The following is a 24,678-nucleotide window of genomic DNA, read 5'->3' as shown; positions in this document are numbered from 1 at the left end:
GGAGTGTGTTCGCCAGTTTCTGGTAACACATCCAGACTTGTTTTGCTTGTGTGATATTGTGGAGAAGGGTCTCAAAGGGAAAAACACTCTGTTGTCCCATCACCAATGCATTCACTGGTTTTACCACACCTGTTGGGGCTGCCATAGCCACTTAATCATGAGGACCAGCCCTACAAGACTATTTGGAAAAGTAAATGAGAATGTTGGTCAAGCTTTGTGAATAGAGTAAAGCCAACCAGTTTGCCAGGTTTCAGAGTGAGCTCTGGCTAGCTCCAATGTCTGTCCCAGCTAAGAAGAAAGTCTTTCAGCGTTTTTTTTTTTTGTTTTACAGAAGCTGACAAAGCAGCATACCTGATGGGCCTGAACTCAGCAGACTTGCTAAAAGCTTTATGCTATCCGCGGGTCAAAGTGGGAAATGAATATGTCATGAAGGGCCAAACAGCAGATCAGGTGAGTGTCAGGGAACAGCAGGGACTGTCCTGTCCCTAAGGGACAGGAGTGGGTGCAGGTCACAGCTGAGGATGGTCAGGACCATTAAGACCTATTAGTGTACTTTGTGGGCTGACTGTATCTGTGCATGGTGGAGGGGCATTTTATTCTGAAGATGCATGAGCAGTGCCCTGACACAGCTGTGTGAACCATCTCCCTGCAGGTGCACCAGGCAGTGAATGCCATTTCCAAGTCAGTCTATGAAAAACTCTTCTTGTGGATGGTGATGCGCATCAACCAACAACTGGATACAAAGCTGCCAAGACAGCACTTTATTGGGGTCTTAGACATTGCTGGCTTTGAGATTTTTGAGGTTTGGTTTTAAATAGCACTCTTAGATTTCTGGATGTCTTTAAATGCTTTTTTTTCCTTTTGTTTGACTTTTCCAACCTTTCCTTCTCATCCCAATGCGCTCAAGGCAAATGTCTCTGAAGCTGCTTCTGCCTTTGTAGATTCATCACCCACTTTGTAAAAGAAAAGAAATGGCAGAAGCATAGCCATGAAGCTGCTGTCTCCTTCCCCACAGAATCTGTATTTAGTGACATCAGCGTCACCCAAAAACATTGCCAATGCAGGCTACATCAACCATGTGCTGCACAGCACAACTTTTCTGTAAGCCTGGACCACCTGTGATATGTCCTTTATGCTATTATCAAAACTCTCCAGGGATAGTCTGGCTGACCTTGCCTTGACATCTCTATGAAATAAATTGATTTGAGTCAGTTTAACAGTATTAACACATTTACTCAAATATTAGTTCAACAGCTTTGAGCAGCTGTGCATCAACTTCACCAATGAGAAACTGCAACAGTTTTTCAACCACCACATGTTCGTACTGGAGCAGGAGGAGTACAAGAAGGAAGGAATTGAGTGGGAGTTCATTGACTTTGGGATGGACCTGGCTGCTTGCATTGAGCTTATAGAAAAGGTGAGTTTCTTGTGCAGCTTGTGCAATCACACAAATCAGATTTGGAAGGGGTTCTCGAGAGTGTTTGCACTGAGTGCCTTCAATACAATCTCTGTGAAGCTTCCAGGTCTCCTTACCTCCTTCCTTCCTTTAAACATAACCCTCCTCATTAGTTATCCACTGACTGGAAATGTATTCTGCTTTCTAAAAAGACATTGCTTTTATTTCTCTGTTCTTTCTTTCTTCGACATCATTATAAATTGTCAATTCATTGTCATATTTACCCCAGTTGTCTTCTGTCTTTGCATATCGGTTCCTCCTCAGATTTTCTACTCAGTTAAATTCAGATGTTAGAAAGCTTCACATCTGCTTGCTTTTTGCTCCTTCTGGATAAGAAGAAGTCAATACTGTATTCCAAGAAGTTACTGCACAGTTTTTGCTTGGCTTTCTTTGTTTTCTATCCAATGTCTGGGTAGTTCAAAACTCTTATTTATGAAAATCTGGTGCTTTTGAATATCTTGCCAACTGTTCACAGAAAATCTTGCTTACCTGCTCCTCCCAAGCTAATTCTCTATAAAATACCTCTAGTACTTTAATTTTAGCATTTCTTTCACTCCATATTATTATAACTTGAATTCATCTTATTTGAAAACACCTTGTTTCTATTCAGCCTATGGGTATCTTCTCCATCCTGGAAGAGGAGTGCATGTTCCCCAAGGCAACTGACACCTCTTTCAAGAACAAGCTCTATGACCAGCACCTGGGCAAGTCCAGCAACTTCCAGAAGCCCAAGCCTGCCAAAGGCAAGGCTGAGGCCCACTTCTCCCTGATACACTATGCTGGCACAGTAGACTACAACATCACTGGCTGGCTGGAGAAGAACAAAGACCCCCTGAACGAAACTGTTGTGGGGCTGTATCAGAAATCATCTATGAAAATTTTATGCAATCTTTATGCCACCTTTGCTTCCATAGATGAAGGTAAGATCAGAGGATTATGCTTCCTGTCTGTTTTTTCCAACTGTAGCTATGACCTGACTTGAATCAGTGTTGAGTCAGTATTCGTGCTTTATGTATTAGATGCACAATTATAATGCTGTCAAAGGGATCTACAGCAGTACCTCAGTTGGACTGTCATCTCATTTTCTGGCTGCAGGTGGTGGTATTATGAAGAAAGGAACCAAGAAAAAGGGCTCTTCCTTCCAAACTGTTTCTGTACTCTTTCGGGTAGGTGTGTTCTCTGGCCCAGCATGGGCCAGCTGCAGAAGAACGCCGAGAAGGCAGTCCTGTCAGACCTGCCTGCGCTAGTTCACCATTCCCACTTTCTCTGTTGCCATATGATACTGTGGAAAGTTAGCTTTGGGATCTGGTAAAGGTTAGGTTGAATTCTGCTTTGCTGATGAGGTCCAGTGGGATGATGGTGGAGAAGGAAAGTCATGTGCTTTGATCAGGTTGCACAGTTCTTGGCTTTGACCTTTGGTGCTAACAGCATCCTTCCCTTATTTGGCTGTAATTGGCTTCTTCCAGGATGTGTCTCTCTGAGTACAGGGCATTGTGTGGCAACCAGTGCCTTGCAGTCAGTGTGGGCAACACAAATTACATGTTGCAGCCCCTTGATGGTGCTGTGGCACATCTATATCCTGGGGCCAGGAACAGGCTCAGCCCTTCCTGGCAGGATGAGGAGTGCAGCATCCACCTGGCTGTGACATGGGCCATACTCAGAGTATGTCATTATTGTATGAGATGACTGAAGAAATGCAATGCTAACAAAAACTATCCTGCAGAGCAGATGACTTATGATGTCATAGACAAACATTGATTTTGTGGCTCAATTCACTTCTAAATATACTTAACTAATGTATCTAAGTAATGAAAACAACAAATCAACTCATTCATTCATTTGATCAAAAGTTTGTTTGATCACGAAAGACCACTATTGGTATCCTGGAATATCATTAATTTCTTTCCATCCTTGGCCTGTTTAATAGTTCTTATGATTAGTTTCTAACCACTAAGGACATATTTTCATTTTAAGATAGGAGAAAAGTTGTATCTATTGTTAGTAGCCATTTACTTTGCTGATGCCTATACAGGATTGTAGAATATTCACTACACAGCTAAGGAAAAACTTCTGAATTTTTATTTTTCATCAGAGTCAAATCATATTGACAATATTTGCATTATGTCTTGAAGTAAGGTAGAGATTGCAAATGATCTCTTTTTTACAGGAAAATCTAAATAAGCTGATGTCCAACTTGCGAACAACTCATCCTCATTTTGTGCGTTGTATCATTCCCAATGAAACAAAGACCCCAGGTAATTTGTAAAACATAGATTAGAAATTGGCAGAAAGACCAATTGACCAATGCTAGAAAAATCAGTATATACCAATGTTGCTCTGTCATAGGCCTGATGGATCACAAGCTTGTTCTACACCAGCTGAGATGTAATGGTGTTCTGGAAGGCATTCGAATCTGCAGGAAAGGATTTCCTAACAAGATATTATATGGGGATTTTAAACAAAGGTCTGTAATAACATTCTTGTGTTTGCATGGAGTCCAATTCATTTGAGAGAAGAGTCATGCTAAACAAGTCAATGATACAGTTCTTAGGAAAAGACTATTTTAATATTTAACAGCTATGGAAAGTAAGAAGATGTATCTAATAGGAGGGTCTGTGTGGGCAGTGCCCACCCAAATGCATTCCTGAATACCGTATACCAAAACCTATTTTCATTTCATTCATGTTCATTTGAACATTTGGGTATTCTTTGCTTAGATTCTCAAATTTGACACAGGCTTATTGCAGCAAGAATATGGAGGGTGGTCTATACTACATCCTATATTTAACCACTATCTAGTAGACGTTTGAAGAATGTTGTTTAAATAATTAGAACTAGAATGATTTTACTGAAAGGAAATTGTGTGAAACCTGATACTACTTTTTTGGTGAAATTAGAAGCTTGACTGGCAAATGTAGCTACATTAACAAAACAGACTTCAGTAGGACATCTAAATAAGTTCCACATTGCACTCTCATTTTGTATGGGGCTAACATTCTATATGCTAACATTTCTACAGCACCTTAGCTACATTAATTTATAGATAAAAAAACCCACAACCGAAAAATTTGCCATGCAAATAAGACATTTATAAAGGGTTGCTAAATTTAGGGCAACCCAGCTGGGTTCATCTGCTTGTTGTATTTGAAAAAAGGCAAATGTAAGGTTAGATCTCTAAGAACAAAGGAAGTACACCAGACTTACAGCACTGAACAGGGTATCCTGGAGAGCAGGGACATTGAAAAGGGCAGAAGTGGCATTTTGGGCACTAACTGAAGAAGACTTCCCAAGGCAGTGATGTGGGTGGGCAGATTTGTGTATGGGTAAAGAGAGGCATGCTGAAAAGAATAGGGGGTGGAATAATCTTTCAGCGTAGGATTAGGAAGTCCGTTGCTAGACACTATGTCTAATTCTGGTTTACATACTTAAAGAGGAATGCAAGAAGCTGAATATGGTTCAGAAAAGAGCTGCAGGATAAATGTGAACTCAAGTGCAGTGAGAGATTTAAATCAAACTATTTAACTCATGAAACTGTATGTTAACAGATGATTTGTTTGTGGTGTAGAGAACCTACAGGTGTAAAGATTTCTGAATTTGCAGGAACCTGTCGTCTAAAAGACAGACTTAAAGCAAGAGTCCAAGGGTGGGACCTGAAAAAGTATGTTGTCAAGGTAGAAATGAAGTATACCTTTCCTACAGTGAGGTTGAATAGCTTACCTGGGACACTCTCAAGGTTTGAAGGATTCAAATAAGATTGAAATTTCTTTTTTTTTTTTTTTAAAAAAAAGAACTAGATTAATCACAAGATGGGGGCTGGATGAACAAGGCACTGGGAGGACTGTGTGCCTGTGTTATACAGGAGGTCAGATTAGATAATTGCAGCAGTCCCTCTATTCTTAAAATCCATTCTTTTTTTTAATTTACAGCTAAGCCAGTGAGCTGCCCACCTAGATTAGTGTAAATGACTGTGACACAGATGAACAGAGTCTCTCAGGTCCAGAGAACAGACTGTCCATGCCCTCAGTCTCAGTGAGGGCTGTAACACATGCTGGGAACCTACTGAACAGACCTGCTTCTTACTAGTTTGCTATTTAAGGCTGGAGTTGTGAGTCAGACTCAGCCTTCCTCTGTATCTTCAAAGTGACAGCTGTTCTTGTAGCATCCTGTGCACTAAAATGATACCGATGGTTAAGCTTTTTTCCTTTATTTAACCAGATACCGCCTTCTGAATGTTGGTGTCATTCCAGAAGGACAGTTTATTGACAGTAAGAAGGCATGTGAAAAGTTGCTGTCTTCCATTGAGATAGATCATACTCAGTACAAATTTGGACACACTAAGGTAAACATTTAATTTTTCCACACAATGACAAATCATTCATTGCATTAAAATATGAGCCAAGCAAGGACTGATCTCTGTTCTTTGATTGCAGGTGTTCTTCAAGGCAGGTTTGCTAGGTGTTCTGGAGGAGATGCGAGATGATTGCTTAGGACAATTGATCACGCAGACACAGGCTTTATGCAGGGGATACCTGAGGAGACTTGAATTGAAAAGAATGTTAGACCGAAGGTGTGTGTCTTCTGTGAGGTCTGGTTTCTCAAAGATGTGCTTTTTTCACAGTACTGATGAATCACTTTAATTTCAGGGATTCCATCTTCTGCCTCCAGTACAACATCCGTGCATTCATGAACGTCAAGCACTGGCCCTGGATGAAGTTGTACTTCAAGATAAAACCCCTCTTAAAAAGTGTGGAAACTGAGAAAGAAATGGCCATGATGAAGGAAGACTTTGAGAGAATTAAAGAAGAACTGGCTAAATCAGAAACCAAGAGAAAAGAACTGGAAGAAAAAATGGTGACTCTGGTGCAAGAGAAGAAGGACCTGCAGCTGCAAGTACAAACTGTACGTAATTTTAAACCATTTTTGGCTCCTCAGATTACATCAGTTTTGCCTGAGTGTTCAGGAAAGGGGTGAATGGAAATTCTGTTATTTCATGTTCCAATTGCATAATGAGCAGGTGATTTCTGCAAGTGTCAGACAACGTGTGACAATGAAACACACTTCTGTTTTCTATAAAAAGGAAAATGAAAGTTTGGCTGATGCTGAAGAAAGATGTGACCAGCTGATCAAAACAAAATTCCAGCTGGAAGCAAGAATAAAGGAGGTAATGGAAAAGCTGGAGGATGAAGAGGAGATAAATGCTGATCTGGCAGCCAGAAAGAGGAAACTGGAGGATGAATGCTCTGAGATGAAGAAAGATATTGATGACCTTGAGTTAACACTGGCTAAGGCTGAAAAGGAAAAGCATGCCACAGAAAACAAGGTACTTTTTATTTCTGCTAATTTCATGTTTAATAATGGTTGCTCTGTCTATATATAGGATGTAAAGGTGCAGTCAACTTGAACAGTAACAGTGTTGTATAAGGAAATCTACGGGCCTGGTGTTAAATTTGATCACCTCCATTGTGCAGGAAAATCAACCCATAAGCATACAAAAATGCATTAAAATGAAAGTTCAGAATTGCTTTGTGACTTCAGAAGGGTTGATATATAAGCAGAGAGATTATATAGTTTAACCATATAATGCAACTAATTAAGTCTCTTTGGTAGTCTAGCAAGGAGTTTATTGCCTTTGTGTGATCACTAGCCTATATAAAAGCCAAAATTATTAGTGACCTTCAAGTATTTTGCCTTATAATAGGTTAAAAATCTAACTGAAGAAATGACAGGTTTGGATGAGACTATTGTGAAGTTACTCAAGGAGAAGGCGGCCCTGCAAGAAGCTCACCAGCAGGCACTGGATGACCTGCAAATTGAGGAGGAAAAAGTTAATACCCTCACCAAAGCTAGGATCAAGCTGGAACAACAAGTGAACCATGTGAGCATCTTGGACACAAGGAGAAGGGGCAGATTCTTCAGTTGTTCCATCGGTCATCTTTATATATGCTTGTTACAGGTTGAAGGATCTTTAGAACAGGAAAGAAAAGTTTGTATGGATCTTGAACGAGCAAAGAGAAAGCTTGAGGGAGACTTGAAACTCGCCCAGGAAACCATATTGGATCTGGAGAATGATAAACAACATTTAGATGAAAAATTAAGGAAGTATGAGAAAAAAAATTAGTGACATTTATTATTTGTTTTTAACTGGACATATTTTCTTTTTATTAAAAGAACATTTCCTTCACAGGAAAGACTTTGAATTTAACCAGATGCAAAATAAAATTGAGGAACAGCAGAGTTCAGGTATTCGATTGCAGAAGAAGATCAGAGAATTACAGGCAAGAGACTTTATGTAATTACTTCATCATTACTGTTTGCTTGTTTAAACTGTAGTAGCGTTGAATAATGCTTGACCACAGTTGGTAACTGATAAAATCTCTGACCCAGTCACAGTAATTACCTTGTTACATCGCAATAATTTTCTCCACGCAACAAAAAGCTGTGAGCTAAAGTTAGTATGAGTTGATCCATAGGTCTTTTTCTGTTGGTAGGCCTTCGTCTACAATGGCAAAACAGTAAAATTCAAAGGGACTTTGTTTTATTTATAGTCTCCGAAACAATAGGCTTGGTATTCTACTATGACAGTTACATGTTAACCTAAGCATTGAATTATCTGTTCCCTTATTAATTCCTGATGTGCTATTTCCTCATTATATAGGCCCGTGTTGCAGAGCTGGAAGAGGAGACTATGAGTGAGAAAGCGATGCGGGCAAAAGCAGAGAAGCATTGTGATGAGCTGGCTAATGAACTTGAGGAAATCAGTGAAAGACTTGAAGAGGCTGGAGGAGCCACCACTGCTCAAAATGAAATTAACAAGAAGCGTGAGGCAGAATTTCAGAAGATGCGCCGTGACCTCGAAGAGGCCACGCTGCAGCACGAAGCCACAGCTGCCGCCCTGCGGAAGAAGCACGCGGACAGCACAGCTGAGCTTGGGGAGCAGATTGACAACCTGCAGCGAGTGAAGCAGAAGCTGGAGAAGGAGAAGAGTGAGCTGAAGATGGAGATTGATGACTTGGCCAGTAGTACAGAGACCATTACTAAGTCCAAGGTGTTTCTTTATAAGTGAAATACTTGAATTGGCAATATTCCTGTCTGGTGAGAATTCAATGCAATACGAACACACGTACACAGATTCCACTTTCTTACTGTCTTTCAGGCTAATCTGGAAAAAATGTACCATACCCTGGAAGACCAGATGAGAGATATGAAAGCCAAATTTGAGGAAAACCAGAGAAATATGAATGAGATGGTGATACAAAAAGCCCAGCTCCAGACAGAGTCCGGTAAGTAAGGTACAAAGATCTGCTGAGGGGATATTTTTTCACTTCGGTAGCTGAGAGAACCTCTAACGTGTACCATGAGTGAGACCTAATTGTTCCCAAGGTGTGTATTCTACTTCCAGACTCATTGGTATGGGCACAGACAACATTAGAATAAATCAAATGAAATGAATTCATGAGCGACACTTTAAAGTTCATATGCCAATTGCAAACATTATTTGCTTGGGTAAATAATTTCCAGAATAATGTGACATGGCTCACTTATTCCATGCAGGGGGACTGGGAATTTGGGGCAGTCCCAAATGATTTGAGCAACCTGTTAGAACTGTGCTTTCTCCTCCAAGACTGCACATGTTCACTGTGTGCACAGTATCTGTGTGTGTGCTACCTTCATGAAGCTTGTTACTGCTCCCACGCAGACTTCTTGGAACGGTGTGAGTGATGAGTGTGAATGCTCCTTGGTTTGGTTGACTACAAGACATCTCAAATTAAAATGCCACTAAATTGGCTTAAACTAACCTTCTGAATTTTAGGGATTTTACACAATAGTAGATCAGGGAGTGCTGGCATATACTGTTCTAGCAGCTGAGCTATAGGGCTACACCTGCCATGAAAACCCTTTTTATGTGAATTTATATGAATTTATGGGAACAAGCTCTATAGGCACATCTGTGCATGGATGGAGATATAGTTACAATGAAACAGCAGACCACAGAGGGCATAGCATGTGAAAGTCTCCCAAAATCTGGTAATCTCTGGAGGCTAGTGGTCCTGATGAACCCACAAGAACTGCCAAACTCAGAACACCAAGACCTGCCAAATCAGCCCAAGGCTTTTGGCAAACACCAACATCAACAATCGGTTGTATAACTGGGACCAACCACATCCAAGAGGGTGGTGGCTGCCATATGCAAAGACTACAGGATTGATTATACATACCACCTGATGAAAACAGGTGCCCCTGAGGGTCTTTCTGACCAAGCACTGGCCTGTCAGTTTTATCCTCTGCTTCTGAGCAGAGAACTGGGGTTGGCCTTCCAGGTGTTGCTCCTGCTAGGGAGATATGGGTGAATGTGTGTATGAGTGAGCTGTGAAGACATATGTGAATGTGCTGTGTTCAGAGTTGCCTGGCATTAATAACAGCTCAAGGCTAATAACTGTAGCAACTTAATTAATAGAAGGTGTTTAAACAAATACTGGTTGTGATCTGTGACTCCCCCATCTCTATCCCTTATCAAAGAAAAATGAATTTACAATACCTTTTGATGGAGAATGTCATGTGGGAACACACAGACCATAACCAAATTCTTTCTTCTTCTGAATGATCTTTTTGAAGTGATCATACTTGCAAAATCTTTCTATAAATCTGACCAGTTTATTGTAATGTCATTGTGCATAGTGCTCAAGGGGAATCTTAGAATGAAATTGAAAGCTTGAGAAAAAATCTAAAATGGCTCAGGAAAAGTCTGAAAAAGACAATATTGGAGGGCTACAAGAAGAATCAAGAATGCTAGAGATGACAGCATGGGCTATAGGCACCTCTCCAAGAAGGGAGAGAGGTGTTACTTCAGCCCACAGGACACAGGGTGATGTAGAATAAATGTTTTCCAGTTATTGTAAAGCTTATGAAGTGAAAATTTAGGATATACCTCTTGTATCACAGGACCAATTACAGGAAGCTGCTAAAGCATTTTGTGTCAGTTGAGCCAGTGTGACAGCATAAAATCATACTGCTTCAGCATGAAAATTGTGTTTTAAAAGAAACAAGTAAGCAAATTTTCTAAAGCAAATTTGTTTCTAGAAAAAGAGTATCATCTAGTGGCTCAAAAATGTAATGAGGGATACAATTGGAATTAGAGAATCAGGTGAATTTAGAAAAAGAAAAACAACAGAAGCATTTTGAATAATTAAAATATATTGTGCAATAGTTCACCCCAGAGCAAGGGAGAGCTCCAAAGGGACCTGATCATAAAAAATGTGAAACTAAAATTAGATGCTTGCAAAAAAGCAGATTGGGATGCAAAAATGAAAAAGAGCTGCTGATCTGCAGGAAGTGATGAAGAATTAGAATGGGAGTGTTTTGGTTTAACCCCAGCCAGCAAGTAAGCACCACACAGCCCCTTGCTCACTTCCTTCCCCATCCCAGTAGGATGGGGAGAATTGGGAAAAAAAAAAGTAAAACCCATGGGTTGAGATAAGAACAATTTAATAACTAAAATAAAATAAAATATAATACTAACAACAACAACAACAACAACAATAATAATAATAGTAATGAAAAGGAATATAACAAAAAAAACCCAAGAAAAGACAAGTGATGCACAATGCAATTGCTCACCACCTGCTGACTGATGCCTGAGCAGCAATCTGCCCCTTCTGGCCAACTCCCCCCACTTTATATACTGAGCAGTTCTATGGTATGGAATATCCCTTTGGCTAGTTTGGGTCAGCTGTCCTGGCCATGGTCCCTCCCAGCTTCTTGTGCACCTGCTTGCTGGCAGGCCATGGGAAACTGAAAAATCCTTAACTTAGGATAAGTGCTACTTAGCAACAGCTAAAACATCAGTGTGTTATCATCGTTACTCCCACACTAAATCCAAAACACACTGTACCAGCTACTAAGAAAATTAACTCTATACCAGCTGAAACCAGGACAGGGAGTCAGGAGAAAACACTTATTGGGATAATACATATGAATGGAAAAAAGAAGAGGAGGTGGTAATAGCAGCATATACAATGACTATTACCACCATCCCATGACGGAGAGGTACTGCAGATCAAACTAGTCTTGTTACATTAAAAGAAATGACACCAGAGGATGTAAGACAGCTGCAGATCTTTGGCCACTGAAAGAAAGTACAGTTGTGGGTTCGACTGTGGCACTTTTAGAATCTGCTGCATACATTTAATAAAGTAGGAATGAAATAAGTAAACTGAGTAGCCTTTGTGCTACACCATCTCTTAGCCAGGTTAAACGTAATGCACCAAGAGATCATTCTATGGCCTCCCTGATGACTGCCTTAAGTCAAATTGTCCAACAGATAGGTAAGGCAAAAATGGCATTGGCAGCACTAATATTAATCCAGAAGTTGGGAGATGATGGGGAGTTGCTTAAATATGGGCAGGACAAAATACAATGTGCCAGTCACCCAGTCCTGATGGAGCACAGGTAGCTCTGGTCCTCTGGCAGCAGCAGCGATGAATCAGGTTCCTTGTAGCACTGGGTGCCCAAACACACTGCACTATATATTGCAAATGCCTGTGTGGAAAAAAGTAGGGAAACCTACCTGGAATCAGTTGTGGAGATAGTACAGAATATTACTAAGTATTATGAAGTGGATTTAGGAGAAATGAAAGGAAAGGGAAAAAGAGGAAAGTTCCCTATGTGGGCCAAGCATGACCAGAGACTTACAGTAACACAGCAGATGCAGAGCAGAGAAGAAGAGGTTTCCAAAGCAGGTGAATAAAGAAAGGAGAGGTCAAGTAAACATTGATAACAAGGGTAGGAAAGCAGAACAAATTGACTAAACCTATGCAAAGCAGTGGAGAGTATTGAAGTATTTAGTAGAAGATACTGTGAAAAGGAATGGGAAGAAAACACAGAATAAGCTAGAAAGAGTGATACAACTTAAAGGGAAACATCTAGACCTAGAGACAGGATTGTCAGTTTCCCTAATGTTCTTTTAAAAAAGGAAGTCAGTATAGAAAAAATTTAGAAGGGGTAATAAGAAAGGAAAGAGAAAGGAGGGTTTGAAACGGTAGAGAAACTAAGTACTATGTGCTTAAGTAGTTAAAGCTGAGAGAATTGTGGTTTAAGCATGTGTATGTGGAAGTCTGAATGAACAGTAAAACTCATGATTAAAGCAGAATACGAATAACGTTGAAGGAGATAGAATAGGTAAGTGTTGCAGGAGACTTATATCTGTCTCATAATTTCATTACTAAACCCTGCATTACTCTAAGAGTAAAGATGTCATGGTAAAAAAATATATGCGATGAGGATGGTAAAATAAGAATGGTAAAACTATATCCATAGAGGTAACAACTGATAAGATAAACAACGTTGTGTGATTCGACTTGTCTGTTACTGATTGTTATTTATATATGAATGTTTTCAGGATGCTTAATCTGGACAGTACTGGAAACTTTTCTGTTCTTGTCACAGGTGAACTAAGCCGTCAGCTCGAAGAGAAAGAAACCGTAATATTGCAACTGTCCAGAAGCAAGCAGGCAATTACACAGCAAATAGAAGAACTGAAAAGGCAGCTAGAGGAAGAGATCAAGGTAGTGTTAACTACTGAGCATGTGCTTCAAAATGTATTAGGGCCTCAGTTCATTTAAAGAACACTTTTGGAAGTTTGTAAGTATTGTTGCCTACAGTCTAACACAATAAAATTACTACTGGGCAGGATGTGTACAGTGAGCACTGTGTTTAAGTGCTTTGCTAAGGAGGTCTTTGACACATTAAAAGTGGTTTCAATTTTGGTGAATTTTTTCACATGTTTTTTAACTTTAATGCCATGGTCTATGTGAGTTCTTTTGCTTCTGTAGTCCCAGGAAAGAAAAGCTACAGCATGTGCCAAGGTGAAAGCATCAGTCTTGGTCTTTTCTAGTGGTAGAGCTGAGAAAAGTAGGTTGCAGCTGAAGATAGCTGCCTGAACACCTATAAACCTCTGGCTTTTTGTCTTCTGCCCATTCTGCAGTGACCATATTTTTAGTGTGCAAGGTCATGGGGTCACCTGCTGATCACAGCTAACATAAATACATGATATTATGGGTAATTTTTAGGCCAAGAATGCCCTGGCACATGCCTTGCAGTCAGCACGCCGTGACTGTGACTTGCTCCGGGAACAATATGAGGAGGAGCAGGAAGCCAAGGGGGAGCTGCAGCGTGCCCTGTCCAAGGCCAACAGTGAAGTGGCCCAGTGGAGAACCAAATATGAGATGGATGCTATTCAGCGCACGGAGGAGCTGGAGGAGGCCAAGTACGTGATACATGAGATGAACTGTCCAGATGTTATCTACATTGTGCAGAACATAGACCTACTTTTAGTAGCCTGACCTAAATGATTTTATTGGGGTTTGCATATACACTTAATTAAAAAAATGACATCTGATATTGTACTTATTAAATTATGTACATAATACACTGATTTTTTGATTATATGCTTATTTTATTTATATTCCTTAAGGAAAAAACTCTCTCAGTGTCTCCAGGAAGCAGGGCAGCAGGCGGAGAGTGTGAATTCAAAGTGTGCCTCCTTGGAGAAGATGAAGTTGAAGTTGCAGGGGGAGGTGGAGGATCTGACAGTGGATGTAGAGAGAGCAAACACATTGGCAGCTGCCCTTGACAAGAAACAGCAGAATTTCGATAAGGTGATAAGTGAGCACAGTATCTTTTAAGTCTAGCCTTCCTAGAAGGCCAAACTAATACTCCCTACTTAAGTCAATACTGAAATCAAGTTGAGTCTAATGGTTATGAGATCCTTTAGAGCGTGCCAATAGGAATTTGTCATGTTTTCAGAGACTGAGGTATTTATCTAGTGCAGAAAATAGCCACAAAAATATTTAACATTTTCAGTACTAGCAAGAAATGAAACATGATGTCTTTCAGGTTGTGGCAGAATGGAAGGGAAAGTATGAGGAGAGCCAGCTGGAGCGGGAAGGTCTCTCTAAAGAATCGCGCTTGCTGAACACAGAGCTTTTCAAAGTGAAAAATGCCTGTGAGGAAACCTTAGATCAGCTTGAAACAGTCAAACGGGAAAACAAGACTCTCAAGCGTAAGTGTTTGGCTCTGGTTTTCTATTAGCTGTTCACAGTCCTACCACAACAAGGCATGCTCTACAAGCATGCTTGTGTCTGCAGGAAGTATACTAAGTTACAGGACTCTGTCATTACTGTTCTTTCCATTTTAATGGAGAATATAAATGTCTCACCAAAAGCTGTCAAGCAAGTGTGACTAAGTGACTAAGCTAATAAAGCAAATGTCCTGGCTCTCTATTATCTGCTGCAGAGACATAAGATCAAGGGCATTTAGGTGCCACTCCCAGATAAAGGTGGTGCCCTCAAGAGGCTGTACGGTTTATGAAAGTGAATTTTACAGATGCACTGTGAACATACAATGACAAGACCTGTAGTGTTATCCTGGTGGCCTATTCAGAGACATAAACACATGCAGGTATCTTCCAGGCTGTCTGTAAGGAGGGCTATGAAACCACACCAATGCCCTTGTGTTTATGTCATCCTGCATGAGTTGGCTGTATCTGTTTTTATCTGTACATACATATACATACACAACTGTGTACACATGTACATATGTGCATACATATGTATATAGGCAGGTATACAAAGGAGGTGTTGAACACAGTCACAAAGTATAGAGTTCAACTTCTCTGGCTACCACAGGCTAATGTCATTCTTATCTCACAGAGGAAATAGCTGATCTGACTGAACAAATTACTGAAAATGGCAAAATGATCAGAGACCTTGAGAAAGCCAAAAAGCAAGCTGAAGTAGAAAAATCTGAGTTGCGGTTAGCTCTGGAAGAGGCAGAGGTGAGTTAGTTTAAATATTACTTGAAGAAGTAGAGAGCAGCCTGAACAGCTTTCTATTCTCTCTCCTGGGCAGTGGCTGTGTGCAAGTTTGATTGCCACACACTTCAGGAAGTTGTGTGAAGTCACTGAGTAACATCACAATGATTATGTTCTCTGAAATGTTACTTTTGGGTTTGTTTTTTCCCTTTTTCTTTTAAAGGCAGCTCTTGAGCACGAAGAGGTCAAAATCCTTGGTGTCAACCGAGAACTGACTCAGATTAAATCAGAAATCAACAGAAAGATTGCTGAGAAAGATGAGGAGATCAGCCAGTTAAAAAAGAACCATCAAAGGACTGTGGAGACAATGCAGGGTGTTTTAGAAGCTGAGATAAGGAGCAGAAGTGAATCCTTAAGTCTGAAGAAGAAGATGGAGGGAGACCTGAATGAAATGGAGGTCCAGCTGAGCCATGCAAACCGCCAGGCTGCCGAGGCACAGAAACACCTGCACAGCATCCAAGGAGTTCTCAAGGTCTTGGTTTACCTTTCTGGTTGATTTATTTTTAAGCACAGTACCTGAGAAATTCATTAGGACAAAAATTGGCTCTTCATATTTAGGACACACAGCTGCACTTGGATGATGCTCTCAGGACACAGGAGGACCTGAAGGAGCAGGTGGCCATTTTGGAGCGCAGAGCAAACCTGTTGCAGGCTGAAGTTGAGGAGCTACGGGCAGCCCTGGAGCAGACAGAGAGGTCGAGGAAAGTGGCTGAGCAGGAGCTTCTGGATGCCACTGAACATATGCAGCTTCTCCATACCCAGGTAGTTTGCTTTGCTAAGACAGACATATTTTTGGGTCCAGAGATTCACAGAGTAAGAATGAATAGTAATTCTTAGTCTCTATGTGTAAGAGACCAAAGAGACACTCAAAGCCTCTCTTTTTCTCCTTCATAGAACACCAGCCTTTTTAATACAAAGAAGAAGCTTGAAAGTGATATGGCACAAATCCAAACTGAGATGGAAGATATTACTAATGAAGCAAAAAATGCTGAAGAAAGAGCAAAGAAGGCAATCACAGATGTGAGGATATTACTGTGGTTTTTTTTTCTTCAAATTTTCAGGGCTTCCCAATGGCATTGCTGCTGGGAGTTACTGTAAATACTCTTGTCACAAGTTGGACAAAGAATCAGTCTGTAGGCCTGGTTGAAGAGGCTATGTGTCAGGGGAGGATTAGAGCAACATGGAACTTGTCTTGCTGACAGATGATTTACTGGGGCTGTTGACATAATAATGAACTAAACCCACATTTAGTCAGTCTAAAACAAATAACTTTCTTCTGTGCTGCGTGAAAATGTAAACCACAAAAAAACCCTGCAGTATTGAAACCAGTAAAGTGTCTAATGTATTTAAATATGTATCTTTTCAAAATCCTATTTAAGAAGTTTTCAAATGAGAATTATGAATTTTGATTCAAAATTGGTGCTATATCCTCCTGTGCAAGGCCAGTGAAGCTCAGCCAGGTGATAGGGCTGGTGTGTTGTGGGACCCAACCTGCTTATAATTTTTGATGCATGGGACCAAAACAAAATCTTAACACTTAAAAACATTACTTGGAGTTAAAATAAAGGAAAACTTCTCCAGTTGCTCATGAAAATGAAAAAAAAAAATATTAGATCATTTGTATTCTGTTTGAATAAAACAGAAATAGAGCATTACAATGAATTATACACACACATATATATTTATATAGATATATATAATTTCTAATGTTGTTATTTTATTCTCACATTTTTCAATTTAGACTTTTCAGGTATTTTGCTGCCAAAGCAATTTGTTGAATTTTACATTATTTGTAAGTAATGTCACTCAATAATTCACCAAAATGCTTAATTTGACTGTATAGGAATCAAATGTTTGAGAGCAAAATATATCTTAGTTTTGTCTTAAATAGCATAGATTATTTTAAGCTATTTTCTGCCTTGTAACACTAGCCATCCAGGCTATGGTGGCAATAACAGGGCATGCACTAAGGCACAGCATGCAGACTCCATCACACTCCACGTGTGTTATGCAGAGAAGCCTTCCAGCTGTGCCATGCCCTACTCCCAAGTTTGCTGTTGCTCCTGCTGTACCCCACGGCTCCTGGGTGTCAATGAAGGTCACAGTAATGACCATACAGTGGGATAGAGCATTTATCCTTTCTGTCGTTCTAAGCTCCATGTGTGCAGCAAGGCAGATGTTTTCCCATCCTTTTTCCTACTATTTCCTACCATGTTTCTGCCACTGTCATGTCACAGAAAAAAAAACAAAGCAGGAAATGCGGTGGCAGGAATGGTCAGCAGGAACCAGGAATAAATCCTCAGATGGTACGCAGCCTGCGCTGTTCTTTCACATTCTTCCAGTTTCTTGTGTCATCTCCCTTCCAAGGCAGCCATGATGGCAGAAGAGCTGAAGAAGGAGCAGGACACCAGTGCCCACCTGGAGAGGATGAAGAAGAACCTGGACCAGACAGTGAAGAACCTGCAGCACCGTCTGGATGAGGCTGAGCAGTTGGCACTGAAGGGAGGGAAGAAACAACTTTTGAAGCTGGAGGCCAGGGTGGGTACCAGCACTGAACATGGGTGTCAAAGATACCTTTCTTCTCTGAGTCGTGTGCGAGGCCTCAAGTCAATTGTTGGTTGATTAACCAGATCCGAGAGTTACAAGCTGAGCTGGAAGAAGAACGGAAACAATCTTCAGAGGCTATGAAAGTCATCCGCAAACATGAACGGCGTGTCAAAGAGCTTACTTTCCAGGTGGGTATAAATAGAAAGCAATTCTCCTGATGTTTTGTCTCCCAAGGATGTATAATTGCACATTCCCTTTCCACAGAATGAAGAACACAGGAAGAACATGATGAGGTTACAAGATCTGGTAGATAAACTGCAGATGAAAATCAAATCCTACAAAAGACAAGCTGAGGAAGCTGTGAGTCACTAAACCGAAGCAAATACTTATTTGCCATTTTCTAGGATTGTCAGTTTAGAAGTTGGCTCTGTGCCCCAACATGTTGCCAGATGGTTTTTAGTTCCTTTTGTTTTGCCATTTCAGGATGAACAAGCCAATACTAATCTCTCCAAATTCAGAAAAGCACAGCATAAGCTAGAAGAGGCTGAGGAAAGGGCAGATATTGCTGAGAGTCAAGTAAACAAGCTCAGAGCTAAAACCCGAGAAGTCCCTTCTACAAAGGTAAGACTTTATTGCAGGAGGCAGGTGTGCAATTTGTACTGTTTGCTCAAGCAACTCAGGCAGTAGATTTGTGCCTTGCTGGTGGCTATAGCCACCATTAAGAAAGGACAGCTTTGGAAGGAAGGGACTTTGAAGAAAGGCTGAGAGGGTTGGGGTTCAGCCTGGAGAAGAGAAGGCTCCAAGGAGACCTTATTCTGACCTTTCAATATATAAAAGGAGCTTATAAGAAAGACAGAGAAAGACTTTTTACCAGGGCCTGTAGTGGCAGGACAAGGGGCAACAGTTTTAAACTGAAAGAGGGTAGGTTTAGGCTGGACATAAGGAAGAACTATTTTATGATGAAGGTGGTGAGACACTGGAACAATTTGCCCAGAGAAGTTGTGGATACCCCATCATTGGCAGTATTCAAGGTCAGGCTGGATGGGGCTTGGAGCAACCTGATCTAGTGAGAGATGTCCCTGTCCATGGAAGGGGTTTTGGACTAGATGATCTTTGAAGGCCCTTTCCAGCTCAAACCGTTCTGTGATATTATGATTTTATGACTCTGGCATTTCAGGCTCTGGTGCTGAGCATGAGCATTTTGGCTAGTTTCATCACATTAGTTTCAGATTTAAGAAACTGCCTCATAAAGTGAAAGTAATGAGAGCCAACCTAACTCTGAACATTCCTGAAACAACCTTCCTGTGAGCCTTAGGCAGAACTAACGTTCTGATTGAGAAATGTGCAGCAGGACTGTGTCCTTAGCTGAACTTCCTGGGCGGTTGTCTATCTCCAACCCAAGACTGTTTGGTACAAGATCTAGAGCCTATTTTTCCTAGTGTCATCTGAGCAGATGTAACATCTTTTGACTGCACTAGTCTAGCTCCATGGTTGGAGGTAAAATACCCTCAGTCTACGTTTTGGAAAAATTACCGGTGCCTAGAGCATGTATCCAGGAAATGGAGAACCTTGGCTTCAGGCTGCCTTCTGCTTACCCACAGCATCCTCTTGCTCATACAGCATTTCAATTCTAGAAGAGACGCTATGGAGATCATGCTTTCTTCTGAAGGCTGTGGCCTGAGACTTGATAGATAATGTTGGTTTTTGCCAGAGGGTGGTGTATAACTTTCAGTGAGTCACTTAATGCCATGCTCCAATAAAAGGTTTTGACTCCTTAGTGCTTGTCAGGGTATCTTGCCAAGACCCCAGGGGAAGCACTTGGAATGCTGAGTCCAGGTTCCTAAGCAAAGTGTCTAGATATGAGATTACCTTGTAGAGGGAATGCTGAATCTCTAATTGAATTGAAAGCCCAGACAGAGGCAAGATTTCAGATATCTCCTGTTCGGTATCCCCAGGTAAAGGCAGGTTGAACATACTGATGATGGGCAACTTTCACTGCAATATGCTATAGTTGCAGATCCTGCTTTGAGGTGCCTGATCCTGTGCAGTATATATGGAGGCTGAGCACCTGGCATGAGTTCTAGATTCTGCTCTGGGATGCCTAAAAATTAAGCATTGCAATGCCTAAATCTTTAAATAGATCATCCTTTAACTCCCTTCCATGCTTTCCATTCACTTTTGGAAATGCTAGGATACTCCTTGTCCCCAAGGATGGGTGTGGAGATTGTTTAAGCACTGCAACAGTAAAGTAGCACTTCAGAAAAGCCAACAGATACGTTTCTCCATTTCAACCCATCAGTCCGACAGCGTGACGTTTGATGATGTGTGGTCTTAAGGGTTACAGACATGGCTACATTGACCTGGGCTCCACTTGCACATCCTAGCTGGATGGTGCATTGAGACAGATGATTTTAGGGACCGAAAGATTCATCTTGACATGTGTGGACTAAACAAAGCCTCTCCTTTCCAGGTGGTGATAGGAAGTGAAAAATGAGCTTCCTCTGGGATAACCAGAACTTACAGAAAGTATCTTTCCAGCTGTGGATTTGCAGTAGAGCTGCACTGGTAGGAAGTAATCTTCCATTCATAGAGACAAACATTTTCTGTCACTCTGCTGCTGTACCAGTGTCAATAAAGTAGATATCTGCAACTTCAGGTGCTCTGAATGTTGATATTCAGATGAGAGTAATTTTCTTTCTAAGGTAAGCATAGTCAAAACTGTGGGTTCAAGTCTTAATGCTGCTATGACCATGTTTGAGCAACTTTGTCCTGGCCTTAAAATCTAGGTGTTTGACAGGCTTCCTCCATACCTGCTGCTTGAAGGTAGATATCATGACCTTGTTAAATGAAGCTGAGAATAAACTACTGTATGAGCAGATGTGGTATGTCAAACTTGCAATGTGAACAAATTACAGCAGTCATGCTTAGTTTCACTGCTGTATCTTTGCATGGCAGAACAAGACTGGTCCAGCCTGTGAGCCTACAGCCACCTGTGTGCATGGCAAATCAAGTATTTCTAATCTCCTTTTTGTCAAACCACACTTCAGAAAGTTGGCCCACTTTTGAGCTATCCAGTGTTGCATCTCCGAGCAGTTGAAAACTTGAACTTAGGTGTCTTACATACTTGTTACATTGGAAATAATTATCAAATGGTCTGTAATGTTAGCAGCAAAATCTGAGTAGCTGCTTGAAGCCTATCTCCCCAGTAGCACTGGGCACCATAATTCTGCTTGGGGTTTCCCAAAAAGTAATACTTTTTCAGCTACTTTGTGGTGTATGTGTGGTGTAGTTGAAAATGCAGGATCTCAGGTACTGAGAAAACCCAGATACTTTGGCACTGGTGAAGACTGCTGAGGAGACATACGTGGCAAACACAGTGAGGGCTAGAGAGTGAATGGAACACCTTTGTGCAGACATCCCAGTGCTCTGAGAAGAAGAATTAATTTGTGCAAAGCACTGGACGCTGGGTCAAATAGGATGCTGACACTGTTGGGAAGTTCCAGCTGACTGCTTCATGTCTGTGTGCATAGGAAAGGTATATCCAAATGGATCTCGCTTTACCTGGCTCCAGGACACAGCCACACCAGCACTCAGGAAATAGTCTGGCCTGCTTCTGCTGTCAGTAACAAGGATGGGAGAGGAGATACCCAAGATGTTCTGTCACTCCTGTCTAATAAAGTGATGGGCATCAACTCTTTCTCAGTTTTCAACTACAAAGACTTTAATAAAACTAGCAGATACCTGTCCCTCCCATGACACCTTTGAAGGTTCACCACAGCTCCCTATTACAGCCCCAATTATTTTTTCCATTCCTCCTCATCCAGTGCACTCATGCTCCTTGGCAAAGAGTCAGGATGGCTCTACCATCATGGTCAATGTCTCTGCCTAATCCTTGCCAGTCCAACATTACCTACGTATGGGCTGCTCCTGTTGGATGGCAGACCTGTTTCTTCCATTATCACAAAATAATCAGGAGCCTTAATCGCTTGGCTGCCATCACACAGGTCAACAGTTTTACTCATTTGCAGCACTGCACCATACCCCTTTGCAATGAGATCCTATCTGCCAGACACATCTGGCCCACCTGACCTGGGATTTGTACTTCAGTGTGCAGAAAGGGAGGTAGAGCTGTGCTATAGATGGGACCACTGCTGAACACAACCTTGTCCAAATGAACAGTCCCCTGTTGCAGCCTATTAAGTACATCACTTCCTTGCATCAGATAACCTGGAGATTCACATCCCTAGTTCAGGCTGCATGAACTATAGATGGTATCTCAGTTTGAGAGCAAAAACCTGGAGAGTTCAGTGCCAGAAGTACCACCTAGGAACCACTACAGAAACTAAGGTGGTGTGACATGGCTTCCCAGGTTGGCAAAGACATTGTCATACCTGCAGAGCACAGCAAAGCCAACTAACAGAGCAGTCAATCTATCATTGCTTGGACTCCAGGAGATCGAAGGCCTCTAACATTTCTCTTTTTTCCACAAATTACAGAATGGTTGAGGTTGGAAGTGATCTCTAGAGGTCATTGGGTCCAAACCCCCTCCCACCCCTCCATCACTCCCCTCTGGCCCACAGTGGAAACACAATGTACACACACTTTAGAAAGTGTCTGATCTTTCATGTGTTCTAGCAAAAGCTGATAGCAATGTATTTTCTAGCACAGATGTTTCTCTTGTCACTGATAGTTCTCCCTGCTGTCTGGCCCCTTCTGTTATTCACAAACACCAGCTCAGTGTGGTCGAGGTCTTTAGCCTGCTGTCTAGAATGGGGCTCACAGGACCCTGCCCATTGTTTCTTCCTATATGTGGCTGCCAAAGAACTTGTGATCACTGAATGGATTGACTGGTACTGCAAGGTGGGCTCCCAAAGTGTGGGAGTAGGTCTCGAAGTGGGGGAGTAGGGACAGTGTCTGCGTTGCTTCCATGTGTTTTCTAGGCTCTGACCTCACAACTCCTGGTGGGACGTGCTGTTTCTTGTAGCTTCACACAATAGTTTAGTAGTGCCACAAAGAAGAGTCTCTCAGGGGTTCCTTGCTAAATGTAGATGTGGTTATTGCTGCTGGACTTGTCAGAGTGTACCACACAGCATCCCTTTCTAGGTAGTTTAGTCCACTGGTCTTTCAGTTGCAAGATTCAAAGCATCTGATATTGGGGTAGAAGGTCTCTTGGTTACTCATAATTTCCTTGGCATCCTTTACTAGCTGGGGTATTACAGGATTGCAGGTGAGATCATGGAAGTTGGGTGTCTCATTTTTATCTCCTGCATTCAGCCACATCTTCTTGTGTCCTTTCTCAAATCCACACTCCAGGAAACTCTGATGAGTTGTTGTGTTTCTAAGCTAGCAAGTCTGTGCAAGCATCACACTTGTACAAGGGAATGAGGCTGTAAGTCCATCAATTCCCACCTTTTGTTACTGAATACAGAAAACTTATACATGCATGTGTGTTGTCCGAAAAGCATATTTGTTTCCCGGTGTGCAATGAGCCAATAATTACACACTCAGGAGAGACATTATTTCATATTTGCATGAAGGTGGGTGCTAGGTGGTAATTCCACAAAGCTAGCACAACACACCAAAGAAAAACAATATATTTATTCTGTACCTGATTAGTAAAAACCCACCTAAATTTACATTCATTAGTTAGTAGTTATAATTTCATTTACTATTGGTCAGTTATATTCAAATTAGCCTCGCTTGCTATGTAGATTAGCATGCATGCTGCTTGCAGGTGTGGGTTTGCAAGTTCTTCCAGCCTGGAATTGAGTTGGATGTCGTGATCTCCCCCTGCCACCTTTACCTTTCCCCCAGTTCATGCTTCTTTGGCAATCATCCAGCCTTTGGCACCTTCTGGAGCAGGATGTTTCTTTCTGTCAGTCACATCCTACATTTCTTAGGTCCAATTATCCTTAATGTTTCTTTTCTCTCTGATGGACCTTGCCAAGTTGGCAATGCACAAAAAGCATCCTTAAAGCATCAAGGCCTAATTGTTCCAGGGTGTCCTTATCCTATGAATGCCAACTGTGTGCCTTTCTGATTACAGCCTTACTTGTTAAATTGATATAAAATACATCTTGCACAAAACAGTCAGAGTTATCCTTCAACATGTGGAGATATGGAGGGCCCTTACTGCCACATACTGGTATCCCCAAAAGTGAGTGTACTGTCTTTCATATATGAAATGCAGTTTAAAGTAGATGGGGATTTTTGGAACAGTGAACACATTCAGCATTTTCAGCTTCTGAGTGGGTTTAATCTACAAGTCTAGTTTGGAAATGAGATCTCATTTTGATGGTCCAAACTATGAATCCACCCTCATACCCAGATACTTCTCTGAACCCACTGGGACAATCATGTTTAGTGCTTTGATTCCTATTCTGAAACCTTCACAACTGTTCATCAAGAATGAGTGCTGTAATCATACCAGAGTATCCAGGCATCAGCTTGGATATGTCATGTAAGTGTACAGCCAAGGTGCTGTAAAGCCTGTGGCAACTTCCTTGCTTGTGTCCTCAAACCAGAGAGCTTGGAGACCAACTCTTCTGTCATCAGTCAAGTTGTTCATTCTGTCCCAAGACGTGGGAAGCAGATCATCTGCAAACACCAGTACAGGTGTTTTGCTCAGATAATTAACTATTGCCCTCAGATTCCTGGTAGAGTTAAACAGAACTATTGCTAGGTTGAGCAGGGTTTGGGGTTACCAATTTCTCCTCTCACCTTGTTCTCCAGAGGTCTGTAAACTACTGCCCTAGTTACAAATGGGTTTTTACATTTCCTTAGGAGTGTTTGATAATGATTGTTATGC

The 24,678-nt window shown here is 41.4% G+C and overlaps 1 protein-coding gene across 4 annotated transcripts in view; it reads left to right on the top strand.

Annotated features, from left to right (window-relative positions):
• LOC142038892 (myosin-3-like) overlaps nucleotides 1–21,776 on the top strand; it is a 49,535-nt gene extending 27,759 nt beyond the window's left edge. For all 4 annotated transcript variants that reach the window (XM_075044818.1, XM_075044817.1, XM_075044819.1 and 1 more), the window contains 29 exons: nucleotides 332–450; nucleotides 653–802; nucleotides 1,247–1,417; nucleotides 2,067–2,376; nucleotides 2,552–2,622; nucleotides 3,624–3,711; nucleotides 3,803–3,920; nucleotides 5,672–5,795; nucleotides 5,887–6,023; nucleotides 6,100–6,355; nucleotides 6,534–6,776; nucleotides 7,155–7,331; nucleotides 7,410–7,555; nucleotides 7,641–7,731; nucleotides 8,112–8,501; nucleotides 8,610–8,736; nucleotides 12,899–13,017; nucleotides 13,522–13,718; nucleotides 13,926–14,109; nucleotides 14,348–14,513; nucleotides 15,163–15,287; nucleotides 15,487–15,795; nucleotides 15,882–16,085; nucleotides 16,218–16,343; nucleotides 17,691–17,861; nucleotides 17,954–18,058; nucleotides 18,135–18,230; nucleotides 18,354–18,491; nucleotides 20,341–21,776. In XM_075044818.1, coding sequence (XP_074900919.1) covers nucleotides 332–450; nucleotides 653–802; nucleotides 1,247–1,417; nucleotides 2,067–2,376; nucleotides 2,552–2,622; nucleotides 3,624–3,711; nucleotides 3,803–3,920; nucleotides 5,672–5,795; nucleotides 5,887–6,023; nucleotides 6,100–6,355; nucleotides 6,534–6,776; nucleotides 7,155–7,331; nucleotides 7,410–7,555; nucleotides 7,641–7,731; nucleotides 8,112–8,501; nucleotides 8,610–8,736; nucleotides 12,899–13,017; nucleotides 13,522–13,718; nucleotides 13,926–14,109; nucleotides 14,348–14,513; nucleotides 15,163–15,287; nucleotides 15,487–15,795; nucleotides 15,882–16,085; nucleotides 16,218–16,343; nucleotides 17,691–17,861; nucleotides 17,954–18,058; nucleotides 18,135–18,230; nucleotides 18,354–18,491; nucleotides 20,341–20,364 — 4,682 coding nt within the window. In that variant the 3' untranslated portion in view covers nucleotides 20,365–21,776. The remainder of the gene's footprint in view (nucleotides 1–331; nucleotides 451–652; nucleotides 803–1,246; nucleotides 1,418–2,066; nucleotides 2,377–2,551; nucleotides 2,623–3,623; nucleotides 3,712–3,802; nucleotides 3,921–5,671; nucleotides 5,796–5,886; nucleotides 6,024–6,099; nucleotides 6,356–6,533; nucleotides 6,777–7,154; nucleotides 7,332–7,409; nucleotides 7,556–7,640; nucleotides 7,732–8,111; nucleotides 8,502–8,609; nucleotides 8,737–12,898; nucleotides 13,018–13,521; nucleotides 13,719–13,925; nucleotides 14,110–14,347; nucleotides 14,514–15,162; nucleotides 15,288–15,486; nucleotides 15,796–15,881; nucleotides 16,086–16,217; nucleotides 16,344–17,690; nucleotides 17,862–17,953; nucleotides 18,059–18,134; nucleotides 18,231–18,353; nucleotides 18,492–20,340) is intronic.
• Nucleotides 21,777–24,678: the final 2,902 nt, after the last annotated feature.

This window comes from Buteo buteo, chromosome 13, assembly GCF_964188355.1.
Source record: "Buteo buteo chromosome 13, bButBut1.hap1.1, whole genome shotgun sequence".
Lineage (NCBI taxonomy): Eukaryota > Metazoa > Chordata > Aves > Accipitriformes > Accipitridae > Buteo > Buteo buteo.
This window is presented reverse-complemented; position numbering and strand designations above follow the sequence as displayed.